This window comes from Jaculus jaculus, chromosome 1, assembly GCF_020740685.1.
Source record: "Jaculus jaculus isolate mJacJac1 chromosome 1, mJacJac1.mat.Y.cur, whole genome shotgun sequence".
Lineage (NCBI taxonomy): Eukaryota > Metazoa > Chordata > Mammalia > Rodentia > Dipodidae > Jaculus > Jaculus jaculus.
Window position 1 is genome coordinate 159,101,870 of NC_059102.1, and position 16,773 is coordinate 159,118,642.

The 16,773-nt window shown below is 47.7% G+C and overlaps 2 protein-coding genes across 3 annotated transcripts in view; both read left to right on the forward strand.

Moving 5' to 3' along the window:
* The window catches only part of Cpt1a (carnitine palmitoyltransferase 1A), an 85,371-nt gene extending 81,180 nt beyond the window's left edge, over positions 1–4,191 (forward strand). The window contains exon 19 of the mRNA XM_045156738.1: positions 2,269–4,191. Coding sequence (XP_045012673.1) covers positions 2,269–2,355 — 87 coding nt within the window. The 3' untranslated portion in view covers positions 2,356–4,191. The remainder of the gene's footprint in view (positions 1–2,268) is intronic.
* Positions 4,192–8,664: 4,473 nt separating this feature from the next.
* Tesmin (testis expressed metallothionein like protein) overlaps positions 8,665–16,773 on the forward strand; it is a 34,762-nt gene continuing 26,653 nt past the window's right edge. The window contains exon 1 of one of the 2 annotated variants that reach the window (XM_045138312.1): positions 8,665–9,030. In XM_045138312.1, the coding sequence (XP_044994247.1) occupies positions 8,665–9,030 (366 nt within the window). The remainder of the gene's footprint in view (positions 9,031–16,773) is intronic. The other variant, XM_045138305.1, reaches the window with a different exon arrangement.

The window sequence follows — 16,773 nt, forward strand, 5'->3', positions numbered from 1 at the left end:
TCTATATGGCCAAACTTGAGGCTTCCAGTGTCTACTGTTTTCACCACTGATGACCTCTATCTCTCATAGGGCTGCATGCAGTGCAGCTTTTTCCAGCTTTCAGTTGGCTGGTCTACAGGGAAGAGGTTTCCAGCTCAGCCCCAGCTTGATTTCTCAGTGACCTTGCTGCCCAGTCACGTGGAGTCTTCACAATACAGTCTAACCATCTGTTTCTGGTGGGAAACCAAGAGCACTGGCAATAGTCTGTAACGTTTTAGAGGCAACAGGGACCTCCCTGGCCAACAGCCCACTGGAAGGTATCCCATCCTTGGCACTGAAAATTTTCTATTAACAGTCTATGGCTTCTGGATGTGCCATTATCCAAAAAAGTAGGCATTCATATTTCTTATTCAGAATATCTTGAATTTGGATTGACCCTATCCCCCATCCTTAGATTTTTATTTTTGTTTGTTTGGGGTTTTTTTTGTTTGTTTGTTTTTGTTTTTGTTTTTCAAGGTAGAGTCTCGCTCTAGCCCACGCTGACCTGGAATTTGCTGTATAGTCTTAGGGTGGCTTTGAACTTATGGTGATCCTCTTACCTCTGCCTCCTAAGGGCTGGGATTAAAGGTGTGTGCCACCATGCCTTTCTCCACCCTTCTTTTACTCAAAGGTTTGAAATCTTAATATGGAGAAACCTGGAGCCCTGTAGCATCTGGAAGGTGGACTAAGAAAGCTGCGTACATGTGTGTGCGCGTGCGCTTGTATGCGTTGCAGCGGGAGGCGCCTGGTGCTTTGTTGTGGTGGGATGTGTGGCCTTCCTTGAATGGCACATTTCTATTCTCCTTCCTAAGCTGTAGGTGGCATTCCCCAAAAAACATACACTTCTAATATAGAAAACTGGTACTTAAAAATATTTATTTGAGTGCTGGAGAGATGACTTAATGGTTAAGTGCTTTGCCTGTGAAGCCTAAGGACCCCTGTTCGAGGCTCGATTCCCCAGGACCCACGTTAGCCAGATGTACAAGGGGGCGCACGCGTCTGGAGTTCGTTTGCACTGGAGGCCCTGGCGCGCCCATTCATTCTCTCTCTATCTGCCTCTTTCTCTCTCTGTCTGTCGCTCTGAAATAAATAAAAATAAACAAAAAAATTAAAAAAGAAAGAAAGCAGGAGTGGGAGGATAAGAGAAGGTTAGGAAAGACACACAATCAAATATATACATGGATGAAATGGTCAAAGAATAAATTTTAAAATTTTTGAAAAAAAATAATTTATTTGAAAGCAGAGAAGGGAGACTAGGCACACCAGGACCTCTTGCTGCTGCAAGCGAGCTCCGGACTCACACACCCACTTTGTGCACCTGGCTTTACGTGGGTACTGGGGACTCGAACCTCAGGTGTAAGACTTTGCAAACAAGTGTCCTTAACTGCTAAACCATCTCTCCAGCCCTGAAAACTGTTTTTGTACTTGGGTTGCTGAAGCAGATTATACGTCACTATACAGTGAGATACTATCTCAAAGCAACCTCCGATTTTTGCCTTTCATGTTTTCATATGGCTTAAGAGGTCTTTTTTTTTTTTTACATGGATTTTGGGGATCAAATTAAGGTTCTCATACTTTCAAGAAAAGCACTTTATTAATTGCGCTAGATCACCCAGACTGGTTTAGTTTTTTTTGTTTGTTTGTTTTACAATAGGGTCTCACCCTATAGCCTGGGTTATCAGGATCCTCAAGTAGTGCTGGGATTATAGGTGCATACAGGCTTAACTCCCTGGAATACAGAATCTGAAAGCCTGTGGAGGGCTGGCTGGGTAAGAGCAGATGCTACAGAGGTCAATATCAAATATCTCAGGATGCTACCTCAGTCAGGGCCAAGTTCACACTAGGCAAGAATGCTGGAATCACTTGATCACTGTGTTTTCTGGAACTTGAGGATGACATGGAGGCCTCGGATCAGACCCCCTCACACACACAGCCCACCACCCCTGGAAGTTCACTCTTCTAGTGCTATGGGATGTGTTGGTCAGTCATCCAGCCATTTGCCCAAACCTCAGAGGGTGGGCAGAAAGGAGACTGGATTAAACCCAGAGTCAGATGAATAATGGAAAACCTTTTAAAAGTGGGAGTTTCCAAGCTAGGGAGATGGCTCAGTAGATAAAGCACTTGCTGAGTCTCCCTATGCATCCTAGGCTGGCCTTGAATCTGCAGTGATCCTCCTGACTGCTGTGATTACAGGCGTGCACCCCCATGCCCTGGGTTAATGCCTCTTCCCCTTTGCTCTGGTCTCCTCAGGACTCACACCGTTTTGGGAGGCACCTCAGGCAAGCCATGGCGGACATCATTGCCTTGTTCAGCCTCACCACCAACTCCAAAAAGTAACCCTTCTGGGCCTCTTTGAAGGAAAACGGGCTCTTCTGATACAAACCAAATGAAGAATAGGTACTGACCCTGATCTTAGTTCAGGAGGAAAAGCGCTCTTAGAAAACCCAAGTTTTCCTTCCCGAAAGGGTTCACTGTCTGTGTCTCCCCTAGAACGGTGGGGTTCACTGTGTGACGTGCGACTCCACTACTTCTGGGGAAGCCCTCGCTTCAGGAATACTGGGTACAGTCCCCTGAAGTCTTTCGTATTGTTAAGGAATTAAAATGCTGTTGAGTTCGTGAACTTGTGGGGTTGTGGCTTCACACTCGCTGGAAGTGGAAGTGACACACTTCCTCGGTGGTGACCAAGTGGATCCCCAGGGCTGGAGGGCATCTAGCTCCACAGGAGCAGTCTAAACGTCTGGCTGGTGGAAAGAGGACGTGCTGCTGGAGCTGGTGGTGACCGCAGTCCTAGCTGACACACTTGTAATGCACTAATAGAACACGCCAGCCCGGGGCTCCTGCGTCCCCCGTCGGCAGCCCCCAGTGTCTGTTTAGTTGCCTGTATTTGCATCTCCGCGTGTGAAGCAAGTGGGACGCCACCCTCCGAGTGTCACTGTCCCTGCGAGTCTTCAGTGCCTTAAAGACGAGCGGCCCCAGGGCAAGGGGCTGTCAGGAGACTTCCTTCACGAAGTCCACAGGGGGCCTGTGAGCACGTTGCTCCCTTCTCAGTAGTGATGCTGGATTCTCATCGCCTGCCATCCACTTACCATTAGGCAACAAAAGCAATGGCAGATGTGGGTCAGAAAAGGGGAAAGACGGATACGGTGGTCACAATTAAGCAGCTGGGAGACCCTGCTGAAGGATACAGTGTGGCACGTGCCGAAGCTGGCGGCCGGCAGGGCGGGACACTGGCCACTGCCTCTGGCGGGGGCTCACAAGGGCGAGACGCAGGTCCCAGGCACTGGTCCCATCCCACCTGTCAGAAGCCCGCCTGTCACTTCCACAGCAGGCAGAGGCGGAGGAACAGCAAGCTGGGTTGTGGCAAGTGACGGGTGCTAGGTCCCCGTGTCCTGTCTTTCAACAGGAGTGCCTTTCTCAAAAGCGCCTGGTTGACCACAAAGCGGTTATGCGCAGGCATCTTCAATATTTAATGTAGACACGATGCAGCACGGAGCGGCGCCTTGCACCCCCGCCACCTCTGACCTGTCACGACAAGCCTAGCTGTCCGTTTTTTAAATCGTGTATTTATTTTTCTGACCACTTTGCTCGTCCACCGGGCTGCCAACTTCCTACTTTTGTTACTCCAGTATTACAAAAGCGAGTGTGTGGTGACTGCAGGAGATGGGTGTCTTAAGGATATATATTTTGTAAGAAAAAACAAAAAACCCACCTAAAAGGGCCAAATACTTTTTTCCCCCTTAAAAGCAAGGGGGGAAAAAGGGTGAAAACATACACTGAGAGTAAATCAGCCACCTGAGCCGCCCTGGCGGTGACCCTGTCAAGCCGTGTCGCCCCACGCTGTCACGTGAACCCCAGCAGAGGCAGGTTAGCACTCGGGCTTCTCTCTCAGGTCGTGAATGTTCTGGTGTACTGTCCTCATGGGCACAGTTATCAATGCAATTTTATATTCCTTACAAGGAGGAAGAGTGGACTTTTGTACACGTTGCAAAGAGGAGGTGAGAGTATTGTGTATTTAATTTAACTTGGAACAAGCTACAGTCTCACCGCAGCCATGGTTTGAATTTGCTACGCTAACCTGCCCATTGCATGTAAATACAATATGTTTGGATGTAAATCTTAGAAATGCATGGTGTGAATGTAGGTGACCATTAATAAAAACATTAATCCCTTCTACTACCTTTGTTCCTGTCTCCTTTGTCACACTAATGGGGGAAGTGTGTGCCAGGTGCCAGCCTTCCAGCAGGCAGGATGGGCACCACTAGGTTCATACATCCGGATGAGGAGAAGCGTGGAGCAGAACCTGTCAGATGCTACATCCATTCATCTGTTCCTTTCAGCGGTGCCTGACACATAGTGGGTGCGTAATCAATGTGTGTCCAATGAACGACAGATTTTGTTCCTTCAGCCGACTTTCTGGAGCACTGAGCATGCAGGCTGCCCCTCCCCCACGCCCCAGTTCCAGTGGGGGAATGTGGAGGCCCAAGCCAGCCGTCGGCAGGGTCTTAAGTAGTGCAAGGCAAGTGAGGGCTGGGCATAGTGATGCACACCTTGAATCCCAGCCTTGGGAGGCAGAGGTAAGAAGGTTGGGAGCTTGAGGCCAATCTGGGCTACAGAGCGAGAACTTGTCTCAAACAACAAACAAAACAAGGCCAGCAAGAGTCCCATGGTGCCGACATTGCAGGAAGGTGGAAGCTGGCACCAAGAAGTGCCTCACTGAGAGGGCCTTGGGTTTCTGGTGGTGCACGCATTTAGTCCCAGCTGAAGTAGGTGGATCATTGTGAGTTCGAGGCCAGCTTGAGACTACATAGTGAATTCCAGGTTAGACTGAGACCCTACCTCAAAAAACAAGCCCCTCCCCTTAAAAAAAAGGAGTGGTTTAAAGCTAAGACACAATCAGATTTGGCCAACCCAGCAGGGACAAAGGTTCCAGGTTGGATTTTGACCAACCAGGTGACATACACGTGTCAGTGTGTACCTGGTAGGATACTCCTCAGTGTCCAAAGCTTCTCACAGTGTTTGCGGGCTCTTTGGTTTAATGCCAACCTCCTAGGGCCCTAGGATTTCAGCAGTTCCCGCTGGATTCTCAGTCTTGTCCCTGACGGGGCAGAGTTCCATGTGGTGTGGTTAGGCCAGCTGGTGATGAAGACCCCATCTTCCCTCCTCATGTGTACAGAAGCAGACACCTGGAAAGGTAAACGCAGGACAATCTGGTGCTCAAGAGAACCTGGGCCTTGTCCCTACTGTATAAATGTTTGGTGGGAGGCTCAGGTTACACAAGAGTGTGACTTAAGGGGAAGCCATCCCGATTTTCACCAGCTGTGTGTTTGCAAGGTGGGGTCAAGTGGGCAGAATTCTTCCCTGGAATTTTTGATTTTTTTGATGTTTTCGAGGTAGGGTCTCACTCTAGTCCAGGCTGACCTGAAATTCACTATGTAGTCTCAGTCTGGCCTTGAACTCACAACAATCCTCCCACTATACCCAGCCCTTGTTTGGCTTTTGAGACAGGTCTAGCTCTGTGTCCCAGGCTTATACCTTAAATTCACAGTGACCCTCCTGCCTGGGCCTCCCGTGTGTTAAGGATGACAGGTGTGCACTGCTACACCTGGCCAGAGTGATGGCTTAACGTCAACACTAATGTCCTGGAGTAATTGATCAGATAAGGAAGTCCTGACTAGTATTGGTCTTCGATGCCTTAAACCTGCCAGCCCAAATTAGGTAATCCTTAAGTGGGCAGATTTCTTCCTTGGAATTTTTTAAAAATACATTATTTTTTAATCTTCTTTATTTGAGAAACAGGCAGATAAAGAGTGGGTGCACCAGGGCCTTCAGCCTCTGCAAATGAACTCCAAAAGCAAGTGCCACCTTGTGCATCTAGCTTAACGTGAGTCCTGGAGAATCGAACCTGGGTCCTTTGGCTTTGCAGACAAGAACCTTAACCACTAAGCCATCTCTCCAGCCCCAGTGCCTTGGAATTTTTTGAATGCTAAGGCACACAGCAAAATAGCGTGCCGTGCTGTGTGCTGCGCCCCATGACAAATTTAGTGTTTTGTTGTTGTTGTTGTTTTAGGTAGGGTCTCACTCTAGCCTAGGCTGACCTGGAATTCCCGCTGTAGTCTCAGGGTGGCCTTGAACTCACAGCGATCCTCCTATCTCGGCCTCCCGAGTGCTGGGATTAAAGGCGTGCGCCACCACATCCAGCTATAGTGGGGTTTTTGATGTTGGGGATCCAGACCCAGGAACTCAGACATCCTAGGCAAGCACCCTATCACCAAGTCCTACCTCCAGCCCTATTGTTGGACCAGTCCCCTTCACACACACATACCTATCAGAGTTGAGCTGTTTATCAAACTACAGAGTAAACTCCAAACCCACAGAGGGATGTGCACCTGGGAATCTGCATAACCAGGCCTCCATCACTCTGCACCCTGATGCTCCCAGCCAGGATTCTGTCCCGAAAACGTGCAGCACAGAAAAAAAAAATGATTTGAAAAACAGGCTAGAGGCTGGGGATGCAGTTGGCAGAGTGTTTGCCTAGCATAAATGAGGTCCTAGCACCGCACAAGCTGGGCCTGAGGGTACATGCATGTCACGCACACATTCTTGTTTTTTATTTATATTTATACATTTACTTATTTATTTGAGAGAGAGACAGTGACAGAGAGTCAGATAGAGAATAGGCGCACCAGGGCTTCCAGCTACTACAAATGAACTCCAGAAGCATGTACCACCTTATGCATCTGGCTTAACATGGGTCCTGGGGCACTGACTCTAGCTAGGTCCTTTGGCTTTGTAAACAAACACCTTAACCATTAAGCAATCTCTCTGGCCTTAAATTTTTTTATTATTATTATTTTGAGGCAAGCCAAACAGACTGACCTTTATTTATTTATTTATTTATTTATTTATTTATTTATTTATTTATTTGGGTAATGAGAGAGAGAATTGGTGCTCCAGGGCCTCCAGCCACTATAATCAAACTCCAGACACATGCGCCACCTTGTGGGCATATGTCACCTCACCTTGCACGAGTGTCACCTTGCACCTCTGGTTTATGTGGGATCTGGGGACTCAAACATGGGTCCTCAGGCTTCACAAGCAAGCACCTTAACTGCTAAGTCATCTCTCCAGTCCTCCCCCTTTTTTGGGGAGGGTGTTTCAAGGTAGGGTCTCACTCTGGCCCAAGGCTGACCTAGAATTCACTATGTAGTCTCAGGGTGGCCTCGAACTCATGGCGATCCTCCTACCTCTGCCTCCTGAGTGCTGGCATTAAAGGCGTGTGCCCCCACACCCAGCTTTTTCCCCATTTTTTAAAAGGACTGGAAAGATGGCTCAGGAGTTAAGGTCCTTACCTGCAATGCTTAATAACTCAGGTTCAATTCCCCAGTACCTATGTAAAGCCAGATGCACAAAGTGGTACATGCCTCTGAAATTTGTTTGCAGTGTCTAGAGGCCCTGGTGCACCTATTCTCTCCCTCTCTTCTCTGCTTGCAAACGTGTGTGTGTGTGTGTGTGTGTGTGTGTGTGTGTACCACACATACAGCTGAGCAGTTGAGCATGGTAACATAGGTCTGCTATCCCAGCTACTCAAGAGGCTGAAGCAGGGTGATCATAAATTCAAGGGTACAGCACTTGCCTAGCATAAACAAGGCTCAAGGTCCATTACCAAATACTTAAGACACACACACACACGGGGGGGGGGGGAGGAGAAGGTCAGATGTCAAGCTAGGGGGACCTACTCAGGTACTTAAAAGATTACCTGGGGGCCTCAGTTTCCCCACCTGAGGCAGAAGTGTCTGGTTCATCCCTGGAATGTTGCTCCACTCTCTACTTTTACTTATGAGAGAGAGGCAGATAGAGCCAGTACACCAGAACCTCTATCCACTGCAAAGGAACTCCAGACACATGCATGCACTACCTTGTGCATCTGGGGAATTAAACCCAGGTTGTTAGGCTTTGCAGACAAGCGCCTTAACCACTGAGCCATCTCTCCAGCCCCGTGTGTGTGTGTGTTTCTTTCTAATAAACATGTATTTGTATGCTAGAGAGTTTGTGTGCGCTCTTGCCTCTGCAAACAAATTCCAGATGCATGTGCCACTTTTTTTTTTTTCCTTCTTTTTGGTTTTTCAAGGTAGGGATTAAAGGCGTGACCCAGCTCGCGCATGCTCCGCTTTGTGCATCTGCCTTTTTGTGGGTACTGAGGCATGGAACCCAGGCCCCGTCAAGACTTTGCAACCAGCAAGGGCTTTTTTCAAGCGCTGCGCTATCTCCCCAAGCTCTTTGCTTATTTGTCTTGAGGCAGAGCCTCTACTCACTAACAAACCAAGCTAAGCTGGAGCTCACTGTAGCCTAGGCTGGCCTCACATCACACCTCCTACTTCAGCCTCTGGAGTGCTGGGACGCTACGCGTGGTCCCCACGACAGGCTTTTTCTCCATCCTTCTAAAATCCAACCATTGCGGAAGGGAAGGCTGGTCTCTCTCCTGGCCCCGCCCACAAAACCCCGCCCACCGCGCAGGGCCCGCCCCCATCCGGATAGGCTCCGCCCCCTCCCCAACCGCCAACGGCCGCGGAGCGCCTTTCTCCCCGAGCCTGCGTGGGCGTCCCACGACAGACGGTAGCGTAGCGTCCCTAACGTAGCCGGCTGCCCATGGACGACACCCCTCTGCTCGGCGCCCTGCCCGGCGCCGACGACGAGCTGGTGACGGAGCTCTTCAACCCCGACGCCCTGACGCTGAGCCCCGGCGTGGCGGCCAAGGCCGAGCCCGACGAGCTGCCCGTGCTGGCAGACGCCTACCTGGGCGCCGACGAGCCGCTGCTGCGCGCGCTGAGCCCGCCGCCGGGGGCCGACGTGCCGGCCGCGCTGCTCGGGGACTTCCCGGGGCTCCCGGAGCTCCGCGCCGCCGACGACGCGGCGCCGACGCCAACCTACAGCGTGCACGTCCTGTCGTCGCTGCTGCCCGGGACGCGCGGGTCGGCGCTGCTGCCCCTGGGCGCCGGAGTGCGCGTCATCCCAGTAAGCGCCGCCGGGGGGCAGCACCGCGCCGTCACCCGCCGTGTTGGGGGGGGGTGTCACCCATCCTGAGGGCTGGGCACGCTTCCTCCATCATCTGTAGTGTGTATGCCCAGTGACACACACACATCCTGCATCCCTTACCTGCTGGTCCCTAGAAAGCTGGGGGAGAGGAAGGTCCTCTGTTGCCATCAAGGTAGGTGTCTGCAGTGACACCTGCCTGGCCTGTTGCATTATTAGGCAATTGCCTGGGTTGTTGAACTTGCCCCCCCCACTTTTTTTTTCCTTTTGAAGAGGCCTCACACAAGCTAGGCTTTACCGCTGAGCTATGTTCTGAACCCCACCCTATGCTATTGGGCTTTCAAAGGGGCTGGTCATTCCCAGCAAAAATTCAGTGCTTACTTTTTATAAAAGTTAATTATTTAGCTGGGCGTTGTGGTGCACGCCTTTAATCCCAGCACTTGAGAGGGGCAGAGGTAGGAGGATCGCTGTGAGTTCAAGGGCAGGCTGACACTACATAGTGAATTCCAGGTCAGCCTGAACTAGAGTGAGACCCTACCTCGGGAAAAAAAAAAAAAAATATTTGCAAGCAGAGAGATATAGAAGAGAGACAGTAAGAAGGAAGGAGGGAGAGAGAGAGAGAATGTATGCACCAGGGCCTGCAGCCACTGCAAGCGAGCTCCATCCAGATGTATGCACCATTTGGTGTATCTGGTTTTATGTTGGTACTGGGGAGTTGAACCAAGATCGGTAGGCTTTGCTGGGAAGTGCCTCAACTGCTGAGCCATCTCTCCAGCGCAGCACTTGCTTTCTTGAGGTGTTAGGTTGTTCCCTCTGTGAATGTAGGTTCTTCAAAGCTGTGAAATAGAAATCTAGAGTCTATTCATTTTTATTTCTTTTCTTTTAGAGAGAGAGAGGCGATAGGCACGCCAGGGCATCAGCCACTACAGTCGCACTCCAGACACTTGTGCCACCTACTGGGCATGTGCTATCTTGTGCTTGCCTCACCTTTTGTGTATCTGGCTTACATGGAATCTGGAGAGTCGAACATGGTTCCTTAGGCTTTTCAGGCAAGCGCCTTAAGTGCTAAGCCATCTCTCCAGCCCAAAATCTAGTCTGATGAATGCTCTCTGCATCCCAGCTCACCAATGTTCCTTAGCAGTGCAGAGCCACTGGTAACTTTCTGTCGCTTGTTGGAATGAAGATAACAGCTTAGGAAATCAATAATATGTGCATTGCCCTCCTCCCCCAAAAATGGATCCAGCTTGACCAAACTGGGTTACTCATGCAGTCTGTCTTGGTGCTGTGTAGACTGAGCCTTTGTGGACTAGTTTTGAGTCACTGGAGATGACAGGAGCTGGCTTCATGTGGCAAAGGTTCAGCTGCTGGAGCTCGCCCTTCTACTTTTCTGGTCTTAAACATCCTCATCCAAGACTGGAGAGATGGCTTAGCAGATGCACAAGGTGCCATATATGTCTAAAGTTGTTTACAGCGGCTGAGGCCCTGGTGCACCCATTCTGTCTGCTCCCCTCTCTGTGTCAAATTTTAAAAATACTATTTATTTATTTGAGAGAGACAGAAAAAGGCAGATAGAATGGGTGTACCAGGGCCTCCAGCCACTACAAATGAACTCCAGATGCATGCGCCACCTGTGTATCTGGCTTACATGGGTCCCAGGGAATTGAAGTTGGATCCTTAGGCTTCACAGGCAAGCGCCTTAATTACTAAGCCATCTCTCCAGCCCAAATTAAAGAAAAAATTCTCATCTGTTCACCTTGGAGAAAGAGAGACACAGGCTGGGGCTTTTTGGACCTCAGCTGTCCCCAGAGGGACCTGAGGGCCTCAGCCTTATCAGGTGTGATTCCAGATAGTTCATACACCAGCAGGTCCCTTTTGCCATCCACCAGGCAGGGCTGGACCAGTGCAGCAGCAGCATCTTGCCTGCCTGTCCTGCTTCTTCCTTCACAGAGAGGAGACGGAACAGAGAAGTAAAATAGGTAATGTTGAAGACAGCACAGTTCTCAGTTAATGTCGTAAAGACTTAGCAGATTATTGGGGTGACAAGATACGTACTTGCGGGGCTCCTTCCCGGGCAGGTAGGTAGTGCCGAGGGAAGAACCAGGCCTGATGGTTCCTCCCTAGGGGTTGAGGAGGATGATGAGCGTCGGATGACTTAGATCTCTCCTGGCCACTGGAGAAAAACCACACTGAGTTGGGAGTCTTTTCCATGCAGGAACTCACAGAAACAACTCGCTTTATTGTTATGAGCAGTTGCCTATATCATGTTGGGTTGAAAGCGGGGATTTTAGGATGGGGGAAGAGGTAAGGGCCAATAGTAAACTGTAACTATTGAAATGGTAATTACAATTGCCATGCGGAGGTGGCAGGCCAGAAGCCATTAGGCATCTTGCTGAGTCCTAGCTGGCCAGAAACAGATCACCAAACTTTAGCTAGGCTCAGGAAGTTCCACTAGGCCTCACGCCTGGGTCTTTTAGGGCCTAACATCTCCCCCTTTTGTTTTTGTAAGAGCATTAGTCACCGTGGCCCCTGTCTTAGGTTGTCCCCCTCTGGGGATCTTACCCGTCATTGAGTATCAGGTGTTTAGCTCACTGAGAAGCCACTCCATGGCCTGTCTTAGGTTGTCCCCCTCTAGGGATCTTACCTGTCGTTGGTTACATGGAGGGCAGGGGAGGTGGCAGTGGGTCATCTGAGGAACTTAATTCCTGAGCTGCCAGCCTGTGATATCTCGACCTGATGAAGTTTTATTGCCTGTAGCCACTGGTGAATAAATTGTGTGATTTTGTTAATTACACAAGGCCCGACAGTGAGGATAAGGAGAAGGGGAAGGAGGGGGAGGGTTCCAGGTAGAGGGAGGAGGTAGAGTAAGAAGTCATGTAAGCCCGTCCGCAGCAGGTTGTTCTGGGGATCCCGTCGCCTCTTCTCTCTGGAGCCTCTTACTTTTGTCCTGGATGATTCCCGATTTATTGGTGGAAAAGCAACATTTTTCCTGTAAAAACAAAGATATGCCTACCTTTTCGGCTGTTAGTAGGTCTAGTCCTCTCCTGTTTTGTAGGACTACCTCAGCCAGGAATGTAGCTTCCAGGATTGATATCTACATCTGGGATTAAGGTGGCTGGGGCACAAAGGCCTGTCTAATTGGTGGGCAGAAAGTCATAGGCCATCTCGCCTCCGCAAACATAAGCCATTCCAGAAAGAGGGCAGCATTGAGCACTGGGCTCAGTTGTGTTAAAAGTACAGAAGGAAGGATGAATGTATCCCACATCTATAGTGGAATTATTAGAGGAAGGCGGGACCCAAATGCCCAGAGGAAACAGTGGGAAAACTGGACGGGGCTGGGGAAGGTGGCTGAGCAGATTTTTAAGGTTATATGGACAATTGTACTGCAAGCAGCCAGAGAAGCCCATATTGGAGGCAAAGGCAGCAATCCTCCACAAGGGAGGGAGTTATTTAGTTTAGAAGGGTGAAGGATCATTTTAGGAATAATCCTCAGGGGTGGGACACTCCTAGAGAAGTGATTGTCAGTGTCCCCTTGTTGGGACAAATATTTTAGGTCTCTCGCTGGTACCCAAATGGGTCTTTTGCTTTTTACAAGGTTTTTCCATGGACAAGAATTCCAAGAGCTTTACATAAGTTTTTATCAAAAAACTCCTTTTTGTTACAGAGTATTTGCATTTTAATCACTTCTCAGTACAAAAGTTGGGAAACAAACAAGCCCTTTGATCTCAGCAACATAAATATAAATATTAAGGAATGGCCAGATCTTATCAGTAACACTGAATGTGTATAATCTTGTTTACATGTAGGTGCTAAAGTCTTGCTGTTAAATGGCCCAAAACTATGGATACAAGGCCAGCCAAATGGTTTTAGACAATTTCCCCTTTTTTATTTATTATTTTTTATGAACCGGGCCCCTCCGGGCCTCGGTGCAGAAAGACTGTGTCTGTCTTAAGTTGTTCTCTATGATATTTAGGCATTACCCGTCATTGGTACATGAATTCCATCATTCATGCCCTCTCTTAGGTTGACCTAACTCGAGAGAATCTTACCCGTCTTTGACTACCAGCCTCTGCAGGGGCTTTAAGATAATGTCTCAGGAAGCTGGGGTCGGGTCGTAGCTGTATTTCATGTACTTCTGTACGGATATCTATAATGGATCTCAAGAGGCGTTTAAGGAGTATGGGCAGCAGACACAGGATGAACAAAAGACAAACACCTGTAGCAGCAAAGCTTCCTATCCAAGAAGTGAGAGAATTCCATCCAGGCAAGGCAGACTTAAAAGTAGATATTAAATCATCAGCAGCTTTAGCTGTATCAAAAATAAACTGATTATTTTGTAAAGACAAAATCTCTGTATGTAACTGAATCAGATCTAAGGAAATATTATCATTGTGCTAAATATCTCTTAAATGTATTTTCCCAATGCTGTTAGCTGTTATTATATTTTTTTAGAAGTAACACAAATCCATTGAAAATCTATATGACACTCCAAACGAGTTTGAACTTTTAATTCTAGTATATAGAGCATCTAACAGGTGAAACTGTATCTATGGTAAGGATCAAGCCCAAGATCTTAAAAGGAGGCACAGTTTGAACTTTCTCAGGAACTACTTTAAAGCTGTGAGTTTGAAGGATAGTTAGACATTAAAAGTACAAGCCTAAAGCCACAGCACACTTTAGGAACTCCTGCTAGGCACACTTTGTATATCTTTAGATTGAAATTTGAAACCGACCATGACACCTTAAGATAAACAATTGAATATATTGGGGGACATTTATTTAAATTATCACATTCTGTCCCTGAAGCCAAATAGATTTATAACCATCACACATTATAAATTGTTAGAAAAAATTAAAATATTTAGGGTAAATAATGGCTTTTTTAGTTGGTTGTGTGGGGGTAAGGGTTCCCCCTTTTGTTTTTGTAATTGAGACTTGAGGGTTTGATTATATCTTTTAACGATAGCTTGGCCCCAGGGCTTGTATGGGATGCCTGTGGAATGTGAGATTTTCCAGGTCTGGAGAAAATCTATAAAGGCCTTGCTTATGAAGCAGGGGCCATTATCTGTTTTAATTTGATCAGGCAGCCCAAGAGTGGCGAAACATTGAAGCATATGACTAATGGCATGTTTAGATTTTTTTCCGGCATGTGGCGATGTCCAGTAGGCACGGGAAAAGGTCAGTGAGCCCATTCACCATGAGAGGGCGGGCTTCTCCCCTGTCCCCACCTGGGTCAGTCTAAGGGGGCCACGTGGCAGTCTCCCAGGAGGTGGATTTCCCACCATTTTCCAGTAGGGGAGGGTTGGGCACAAGCTGCCAGGAGGGGGTCCTCTATTCAAATTACCAAATTTTGTCCCTGGCTCCCAATAGACTTAGAACTATCATATATTATAAATTGTACTCAGTGTAATTTTAAAGGTCTCCACAGTCTTGATCAATTTAAGATATTAAGATCTGTAAAATTAAATAAATTAAACACTTTTAACATATAAAGGCACAGAGTAAACATTTTTAACTGGTATAAGGAATAGCAAGGAGAGACTAAAACAATGTAAACTGAACCATCATAACCTAAAATTAGTCTCAGTGTTTGTAATTTTAACTTGTTTGAGGTTTTTTAGTTTAAAATCTTAAGTCTTAGCCAGGCGTGGTGGTGTATGCCTTCAATCCCAGCACTCGGGAGGCAGAGGTAGGAGGATTACCATGAGTTTTAGGCCACCCTGAGGCTCCATAGGGAATTTTAGGTCAGCCTGGGCTAGAGTAAAATCCTACCTCAAAAAAACAAAAGAAAACAAACAACAACAACAAAATAAAACAAATCTTAGATCTCTTAGTCCAATATCTCTAGCTAAGCATATTAGTCTATTACAAATTTAACCCTGATTAAACTCTTTGGGCCTGGGCAGCAGGACGCAGCCAGCCCTTATGCCAGTAGCCCAGTTCCAACAAAGTTCCCTGTAGTCTTTCTTTCCTCTTAGAAAGCTTATAAGCCAAGCCTCGAAGTTTAATGCTGTCTGTACTTAGTATTCTTAAACTTTTATCTGAATAGTTCATAAAATTTGGCTTACCACTCCAGAAGACACCTTTAGTTGTAAGTATCAAGTCCATTTCTATTCCTTTAAAACAAAGGTTCCAAAAGATTAATATCAACATGGTTAGGTTTATCTCAGCTCATCAGACAGCTTTAGGTTTGCTGAGATAAACTTCTAGACCAGGTACAGTTATGGAGGAAGGAATATTTATTGAAGCTTACAAATCCAGGGGAAGTTCCATAATGGCAGAAAAAGCTGGCCTACCTTCACAGGCCCAAGCAGAGAGAGAAAAAAGCACAAGCCTTTAGAAATACAAAAGCCGCTGGCGAACCAAAGGTGAAGGGAAAGAGAAAGAGAACAAAGAGATGTCGACAAGTAAGTACAGGTTATAGAAGCAAAGTTTAGTTCACTAAATATGAAGACTGCCTCATAACTCATGAGGTACGCTCACCTGCACATGTACACTGATTACCTCCTCAACAACTGCCTCCCAGAGCCCCACGTTGGGTGCCAGTTGCGGGGCTCCTTCCCGGGCAGGTAGGTAGTGCCAAGGGAAGAACCAGGCCTGATGGTTCCTCCCTAGGGGTTGAGGAGGATGATGAACGTTGGATGACTCAGACCTCTCCTGGCCACCGGAGAAAACAACACTGAGTCGGGAGTCTTTTCCATGCAGGAACTCACAGAAACAACTCGCTTTATTGCTATGAGCAGTTGCCTATATCATGTTGGGAACGAAAGTGGGGATTTTAGGACGGGGGAAGAGGTAAGGGCTCATAGTAAACTTTAACTATTGAAATGATAATTGCAATTGCATTTGGCATCTTGCTGAGTCCTAGCTGGCCAGAGACAGGTTGCCAAACTTTAGCTAGGCTCAGGAAGTTCCACTAGGCCTCACACCTGGGCCTTTCAGAGCCCAACACATACTTTGTTCTTTGGCTTTTTTTTTAAAGACTGGATATATATTCCAGGTTGGCCTTGAACTTCTGATCCTCCTGCCTCAACCTCCTCAGTACTGGGTTGACAGGCCTATACCACCATACCCAGTTTGGTTTCTGGGGATCAAACCCAGGGCTTCCTGCTTACTAGGCAAGCACTTCATGAACAGAAACACATCCCCCATCCCTGCTTTTTGAAGTTTTATGAACTATTTCCTTATTCATTAATTAAAAAAAAAATAGGGGGCTGGAGAGATGGCTTAGCGGTTAAGCACTTGCCTGTGAAGCCTAAGGACCCTGGTTCGAGGCTCGGTTCCCCCAGGTCCCATGTTAGCCAGATGCACAAGGGGTGCACACGTCTGGAGTTCGTTTGCAGAGGCTAGAAGCCCTGGCGCGCCCATTCTTTCTCTCTCCCTCTATCTGTCTTTCTCTCTGTGTCTGTTGCTCTCAAATAAATAAATAATTTTTAAAAAAGATAGGACATGGTTATGTTTGTCATTTAAATAAGACGAAACTATCTTCTGGCAAATATTCAAGTGAATGACTATTTTTTTTGTTTTTTTGAGACAAGTTCTTGTGTACCCAAGGCCTGCCTCAAACCTTTATGTAGCTGAAGATGACCTTGAATTCCTTTTTTGTTTGTTTGTCTGTTTGAGGCAGAGTCTCACTCTAGCCCAGGTTTCCCTGGAACTCAACCCTATAGTCCCAGGGTGTCCTTGAACTCACAGCGATCAATCCTCTTACCTCTGTCTCCTGAGTGC